An 8,842-nucleotide genomic window follows, 5' to 3' on the forward strand; every position below is an offset into this window, starting at 1 on the left:
TTCTTTTTTCAAATTATAATTTTATTTCAATTTTATTTTACTTTTAATTTGAATTTATTTAATAAATTCAATATTGGTATTCTTTTATAAAAAAAATGGTAATTTTAATTTAAAAAAGTTTATGAAAGGGAAAAAACAAATAAATGGATATGTCATGTTGAGATTTGATGGAAATATTTGATTTGGGTTTAGATTTGAAGAACAAATTTGAGTCCTTATTGTCATTGTTAAATTCAATCAAGTAACAACTTTATAACAATAATTAGATTTAAAAAACAATTTTATTTAAGAGTATATTTCTTGTGAAACGGGTCAAAAATGCTAATATTTAAAATAAAAAGTTATACTTTTTGTCTAAAAAATAATATTTTTTTATTAATGACTCAAATAAAATATATATATCATAAAATTTATCAGTAAAATCGTTTTACATGAATTTTTGTATTTATTTAATGGTAACATATTTTTTGTGGGGTCATATATCAACTAGATAAATCAAATATATTATATTATTAAACTTGAGCAAATAATATTAACTAACTTTCGTTCATAATATTTGTTTTCTAATTTTGAAGGTGTCGGTTTATTAGTATTTTTGTATATTTATCTATTTTTAAATTTTTTTAAAAAATTATCTCTACTTTATTTAAAAGTTCAAATTATCTCAGTACATTTTATTCACTCTATAAATATAATATCTTAATAAAATAATATATGTTTTTTACAAAAAAAAAAAAGTATCGAACACAAAAAAATTAATATGAAACATATTGTGTGTCACGAAAAACTAATTTATAATAGCTCGTGTATTAATTTGTGGTCACGTACGAAAATGAATTTTACATACCAATTTCATTTTAAATTAAATTTAAATAAAATATATAATATTTAAACTATCATATACTTTTTAAAATACAATTTATTTTAATAATAAATTGTGTATCAATATGATTATAAATTAATAAATCGAGTAATAAAATATATTTAGCGGCTTAATGAAATCAACCCATCTTCGGCCAAATTCCTCCATAAATACAACTCCAGCACAAGAACCCTTTCGTCTCAACTTCAATTAGGGTTCCCAAGCCAAGCGCCGCCGCTGCCCCACCCGCAGCTTCCGGCAAGGCAAACACTTTTCTTCTCCACCAATCGACTCTCTGAAACCTGATTCCATTCAATTTTCATATTCCCAGTTCAATTTAGTAAAAAAAAAAAATGAGGGGCTAGATGGATGCAAATGGGAAGAGCTTAAACAAATAGCTGTTTGTGGCTCTGGAAATAGCAGCAGGTTTTCTGCTGTTTGCCCTCTGATTCTCAGCCCTCGACAGTAACAATGGCATCATAGTACGGGTTTTGTGCTTCAGATGGCGTGGTTAATTTGCGGTGGAAGTGGATATTTCGAGCCTATTTCTGGGCTGGAATTACACTCTCGCCGGCGGCCACGCCCATTTGGTTTATCATCACAAATCCGCCTCCAAATGCCATAACATTACAAAGGGTAAACGAGGTAACACGGACTCAATTACGTTCTAAATGGGGGAAAAAAAAAGAAAAAGAGAGTCGATTAATTTTATTATTTTCTCAATAAAGATATTAATCAAAATAAAAATTATACTCTTAAATTAACTACACATAAAACTTCGTCACGAACGTCATCCAAAAACTTATTCCCATACTTTATCTCAAATGTGTAAAATTATATCTAAATATAAAGATCGACTTAAATATGAAAAATCAGTCCAAATTTGAAAAACTTGACTCAAATATGAACACCTTGATTCGATCCAAATGTGAAAAACTTGACATAAATGTGCAAACTTTGATCGATTCAAATTCGACCAATGTGAAAAACTATATAGATATAATATTTATATAATTATTAATGCAAATATGTAATCGCATGATATAGTGTAGTGGTAAAGTATTGTGTCTTGAAAAATACTTGGGTTTGAATTTGGTTTAGTTCAAATTGTTTTATTATTTTTTGGTTTTATTTTGATAAAATTGTGTAAAGATTATTTTGCCTTTTAAGTAATTCTTTCCATTCTTGAAAATATTTTTTTTATCCAAAAAATATTAGTTTTCATAATAAGTATGTATTGAGTTAACTTATCTTACAAATATAAATTTGTGAAATCGTCTCATGAAAAAATCAATTCAGAAAATTTTATTATTTCATTTGCCTCAAATATACACTTCTTTCCATCATAAATTTACAAGCATCCGAAAACAGTTATTTTATTTCGTCAAGATTTAATTTAATCAAAAAAAAAATTCCCATTTTTCTAATATTTAGTTAATATGGTATATTAGTAAAACAAGAGAATAATTTGTTTGCTACAAACTAAGTAACATCTACTTGTCACGAATTTTATATATATATGAAGCAAAAAAGAAGAAACGATATTTATTTGTCTTTATCATCGTGCATGGATGTAAAAGCAGTGAAGTAAAAACTTGTGTGACTTATTTCCAAAAGATGAAACATCTAAATACACCTGAAAATGAAGCGAAATCAAAATGTTGTCGATGTACAAAAGATACATCTTATATGAACAAATAAATCCAAGACTATTTGTTGTTTATTTACTAAGAAACATACTATATCTTATTTTAATCTATACGTTCTGATTATTATAACTAGTGCTAGGAAGGTGGTGCTCAAGACCCACTGCGTTATCTGGGATGTATTTTCCCCAGAACCAATGAGCCTTCCAAACTCTATTCATTTCTTCGATGGGCACATTCTTTGTCTCCGGCACGAACAGGTACACGAAAATCGTCATCACCACCACCCATCCTGCAAAGAAGTAGAAGAGACCGAACTTCAAGTGACACAGCATTGTCAAGAAAAGTTGTCCGATGATAAATGTGAAGAACATGTTGATAGACACGTTGATCGATTGTCCCGCCGATCGGATTTCTAAGGGAAAGATTTCACTGGGAACAAGCCACCCCAATGGTCCCCAAGACCAAGCAAAACCAGCCACATAAACACATATCAAGCCCAATGTCAGGTTCCCCATTCCTTTGCTGAAAGACCCGTCTCCTGAAACCCCGAAAACAGAGGCGATCACAGATCCAACGGCGATTTGACAGATGATCATTTGAATTCCACCTTCCAAGAACAAAACCCTTCTCCCAAACTTGTCGACTGTGAAGATTGATACCATCGTGGCGAACACGTTTACAAGGCCTGTCACGACTGCGGACATGAGCGAGGCTTCGTTCCCGAATCCCAGTGTCTTGAAAAGAACAGGGGCGTAGAACATAATGACGTTGATGCCGGTGATCTGCTGGAAGAAGGGAATCAAGCAAGTGATTATTAATTGTGGCCTGTATTTTCTTTCCGTTATTTGCCTCCATGGTTGCTCTACACGCTTCGACGCTTCACTTGCTTCCACCAAATCACTGTACTCCAGGTCTACGTTGGCCGTGCCACGAATCTTCTGCAACATTTCGCGTGCCTCCTCTTTCTTGCCCCTTTCAATGAGTGAATTAGGGGTATCAGGCAAGCAAAGAGCACCGATCGTCATGATCACAGCAGGAACAGCAGCCAAAGCAAGAGAAACCCGCCATCCATTGTGCTTCATCTTCGCAGTCCCGTAGTTAACAAGATTTGCAGCAAAAATGCCGATGGTTGTGGCCATCTGGAAGCCAATGTTGAGGGCTCCTCTCAGTTTGGGAGGTGCCATTTCTGAGAGGTAAACAGGGACTGACTGGTTAGCGTAACCAATGCCGACTCCTAGCAATATACGGCCGATGATGAGCATCTCGACATTGACAGCTGCACCATTGAGTATGGCGCCGGAGAGGAAGACCATACCTCCGACGGTCATCGAGATTTTGCGGCCAAATGCTCGGGTTGTCACGGAGGCGAAGAAGGAAGCGATGAGTGCAGCTAAGTACAGCGAAGAAGTGAATAAGGTAAGCAAGTGATTCTCAAAACTGCAGTACTGGTTGTAGTTCCCTGGAGAGTGTTCCCTCGTGTACACTTCCGGGAAAAACTTCTGCAAGAACTCATCCATAGATGTAACTCCTCCTGCAAATCCACCCACAATTAATATGATCATTCTCAGAATTTTCCCAAAATATTTGAACAAATATATACACAAACGAGACGAACCTGAGATACCAATGTCGTAACCGAAAATCAGGCCACCGGTGGCTGCAACCAAGCAGGCAACGACCACGAAAGGCGTCACACGGGCTTCATAGTTCGCCCCGCTTCCAGACCCGATTTCAATACCTCCCACTGCCATCTTAACTTAATCAACTCACTAATTTTTCTTTGTATTTACTCCTCTGATCAATGACGTGCAAATTGCTAATGAAACCTTAACTAAAAAAGAGAATTTTAACAGATAGAGAGGCTCTCTGAACAACTGTACAATTTTTCTGCGTACATTTTTCTCCTAATAAATTTATATGTATATATTTTCTTACAGAGAGACCTCTGAATCTTTTTATTCTTCTTTTTTTTTCTGTTTTGTTTTTCAGAAGTTCCTATTTCGGACCTACACGAAGTGCTTACGATGGATGTTGAAGTGTACTTATAAATAGAGAGCAAAAGAGCAAGTTCGACCGTGAATAAGAGAGAGGACAGACGTGGTTTTCTCTGTTTGTTTTAATCAGCATCATCCATATTTGGCCACACATTAGCTTTCGAGTGGCTGCTGTTTGAATTTATTCTCCTTTTGTCTAAGTTACATTTACACCACAAGTAGAAATCTGGATGTAATAAAATATGGCTAATTTTGTAGTGAAAACTTGTAAAATAATTTTGGTCTAACTATTTAATTAAAAAATTGATTTCTTAAAATACACATAAAGATATCATTTTCTGAATTAAATAATTGACCGAAATTAAAAACAAAATATCTCGCTAATTGTACCTGATCTAGTGAAAAGTTTATAAGAAATAAAACTTCTAAAAATTATTTTTTTAGTTCATTAATTAATTTAATTTTGGGTTTTAATTCATTAACTTTACACAATTTTGTTTTGATACACTAACTTTTAATTTTCGACTATTTTGGTCTAACTATTGACGTGAAATATGACAAGTCTGCATATATCGATGTCACCTCAATATTTTCTGATGTCATGTCAGCATTTTCTTGTGTCATAACATCAATTGAACAAAAATTAAGGATGTAAAAAATTAAACAATCTCCGAGCTATTCAGAGCTTGATTCGGTAAAAAGATCGTTTGAGATTGTTCGTATCGAACTAGGATCAGCTAGGATATTCGGTTCGTGAACTCGTGAACATGCTCGTTTATAGACTCACGAGCCTGTTTGCGAGCTCGAGCTCGTTTACTGTTCACGAATATGTTCTTTTATATGGCTTGTTTATGCTTTTTTTAGTTGTTAGGTTTGTCGTTTTGGTTATATATGGATTAACTTTTACTTTTCTGTTTTAGTTTAATGTTTGTTTATCGAAGATATATTGTATTATATGTTTGAGCAGTTATCTATCTTTAATGAGCTTGGATCAAGCTTGAACTTGAGCTCTTTTGTATGCTTAATCAGTTCGCTTAACGAGCCAAGATCAAATCATGCTCGTTAAACATGATAAACTAGTTATTAATTAACCGAGATCGAGCTATTCACGACTCATGAGCTTAGTAATTTCAAAACGAATAGTGCTCGAACCTCATGATAAAAGCTAGAATCGAGCTCCAACCGAGAGCCTCATACTGTTCGCGATTTGATTCGTCTACATCCCCGATGTCCAAAATATCCAAATATTAAAATTCAATGTACCAAATTCAAACTTTGAAAATTTAATGGACAATTGAATAAATTAGTAGACAAAAACAACTATTTTCCCAAAATATTCATATGTTAATATATCATCTATTTTTTAAAAAATAAAACACAATTAACTCATGTCTTTAAAAACTCGAGCACATTTACTTAATTTGTAAAGAATTATTTCCTGATTTTAAAAACACTTAATTTTGAATTCAATTAATTTTAAAAAATGAGATTTTTTACATTTTTTAATTTTTACAAAAGGTACTAATATCATTTTCCATATTAATTAAACACTCTAAAAAATTATTAGAAATTTCATGAGAGTTTAAAAAATATACCATTCATAGATCAAGAGGATTTTTAGATTATTGTTATTATTTTTAGACTTACTAAATATATATTCAAGAAAGTTTCATATTAAAAAAATGAAAGAAAATAGTTTTTATCACCGCAACCAGTTCAAATAATTTCAAGCCAAAAGACATCAAAAGTGGGCAATATTTACTATTTTGCTCCAAAATATAGATGACTAAAGTATCTTTAAAAAGTCGCAATTTTGAAAAAAAAAATTTAATTCTATTTGGTTGGAAAATGATTTTGATTTTCGACATAATCTTTCTGTAACGAGTCATGTAAAAAATGGTTTTGTCTAGTTTTGACATTTGGTTCTTCATATTTTTCAAAATATTTATTGTTATGAGGTTATTATATTTTTAAATTGATTTGAAGAGAAATTATTGAGTGTTCTATTAGGACTTTTCTTGTGCTCAAAATGATCAAATTAGTTATTTAGATTTTTAAAATAAAATTTTACTAAAATTACTAAAATATTTTTTATATTCTGTAAGATCAAATACTTATCATTTTACGAAAAATTATAGTTGATGATAATAATACAACTCATATATTTAAAACCATATATAAGTCTAAATGTCATATATAGATCGTTACAATATTACATTCAGCACAACTCCAATTAATTCACAATTTTTGCGTACGAGGCAGGTGTATCCATCTCCTACAATTTTTTTTTTTTTTTTTTATGTAAAAGCATAATTAATAAACTTTATGAAAAATTGGATTCCATATTTTATATTTTATGAGACTCTCATAACGTCAGATCATGTTTCCAAATTGACAATTTAGATTTTGGGAAGTACGCTCATGATTTCGATGTCAAAGATTTTGATATTAGAAATGCTAGTTCTTTTTTTAATATATTATGTGCAGCCGCTAATCTCCGGTGTGCATAACAATGATCAGAAGTCTAATGAAGCAATGTCGAACGAAAGTACTAGAAAGTCCGTGGGTCGTGATCTTCTTTTCTCGGAGAATAAGCAATGACCAAACTCTCAAACTAATATAGCTATCCATAGACCACACTAAAAAATAAACATATTATATAACACTCACTTAAATATAAACTAAATTAATTATAAAAAAGCCTAAACAAACTCATGTCAAAGAGCACTAGTATATATACTATTAACATAGGAGAGAAGTGAGTAATTTTGGTGGAACTTTTTCTAATATTCTCAAGTCGTTCTACACTAACATATTAATAAAATGTCAAGGCCCCCAGGGGCATAGGCCGTGTGGTAAGAGCCTGGAGTGAAAGACTGTTAATCCACGTTGGCAAGGATTCGAGTCTCGGCTCCTCCTTTATGGTGAATTGCTCCAGACAACCTTTCTTCTGGGTACTTGCTGCCGGTGCATAACCCTGATTTACCTCCCTTCACGCCGGAGCTTGGGGCGGCTCTGTGTGGGGCCCTCGGAGTGTGGGGTTCACCCTTTTTTATTAATAAAATGTCAAGTTTCTAACATTAAATTTGTGTAGTTTATTGAATAAAACATTTGTTTTCTAAATAGAAAGTTGTAGGTTCAGTCATGACACATTTTATTGATTGTATTTTTTTCATAATTATGGTATAATCTTCGTTTTAAAATAAATTAAATGATAATTACAAAACCGTTTTGGTGAAGCCATTTATTTATTTCATTTTTGCCCATTATTAACTTCATAAGAAGAAAAAAAAATTCAAAATAGAAGAAAAATCATAAATTTTGATTTTTTCTTTTCCAAAATAAGAAACCAACTACGAAACATTGGCCCTCCCTCTGTTCCTTATTCTTCTCTCGACGTCCTCGCGGAACAATTTGTATTTCAAAATTTCAAGATTAATTTTCCATCCACGTTTATCCTCCAATCTTATCTTTAACTTCCCATCTACAAATTTTTACAAAATTTTCAATAGCTATTGAATATAAATTTGCTCTATACCATCACATATTTTTATTTTATTAAGTTACAAACGTAACAGCTAGTATATATAGAATTTCGATATGATGAGAACTCATATAAGCACCTGTATGAAAATTAGCTAAAGTGATCTTATGTACATCCAATAAGTAGATGTTATCTCAACTTGTGCTTACAGTGAGTGATAATCGTATCAAAACAAGCACACACACACACACACATATATATATATATATATATAAATATATATATATATATATATTGTTGATGGGGAATCCGTAATCACTCCCCCTTCATATGCAATAGGTAAACCTTAGGATTTATAACACTAGCGTGCAAACTACATCAACTGAGTAAACTATAAATGTCAAAATGAGCTAGATCTTTTGAGTCATTAAATCAAATGAGTGGATTAAGTTGACAATTTCTCGACCTGCGACAGTTAAAAGATATGAATGTGCACTAGACAAGTCACATACAACAAACTCGGTTGAGAAAATATTGAAAGAGAAATCAAGCATGTGAACATTTGAACTTGAGTAGGTCTCACGTGATATTGATTTATGTCCATGAGATGATCCCACAAATCTACATTCATAATACGAGTAGATCCAATATATACATATACTGAAAAGTAATACATGTGAGATAAAAACTAATATATTTTTCATGGATCAATTCTGGTCGAAGATACGTTTCATTAAATAGACTCCTGAAAAATCTTTTTAAAAAAACGTGTGTTTAAAACCACGTTCACGTATTCTACCAGATCCGAAAGTTTTATTTATTTATTAAATACGGTACTGAGTTATTTATAGAA

At 31.9% G+C, this 8,842-nt stretch overlaps 1 protein-coding gene across 1 annotated transcript; it reads right to left on the minus strand.

The window, feature by feature from the left end:
- Positions 1 to 2,445: 2,445 nt before the first annotated feature.
- Positions 2,446 to 4,538, minus strand: LOC140834304 (sugar transport protein 10-like). Its single transcript, XM_073199100.1, has 2 exons — positions 4,127 to 4,538; positions 2,446 to 4,042 (listed from the first exon to the last, which is right to left on the minus strand). Exons 1-2 carry the CDS (start codon positions 4,260 to 4,262, stop codon positions 2,619 to 2,621), a joined length of 1,560 nt encoding a protein of 519 aa, XP_073055201.1. The 5' UTR covers positions 4,263 to 4,538; the 3' UTR covers positions 2,446 to 2,618.
- Positions 4,539 to 8,842: the final 4,304 nt, after the last annotated feature.

Source organism: Primulina eburnea, chromosome 6 (genome assembly GCF_022965805.1).
Source record: "Primulina eburnea isolate SZY01 chromosome 6, ASM2296580v1, whole genome shotgun sequence".
In the NCBI taxonomy this organism is placed as follows: domain Eukaryota; kingdom Viridiplantae; phylum Streptophyta; class Magnoliopsida; order Lamiales; family Gesneriaceae; genus Primulina; species Primulina eburnea.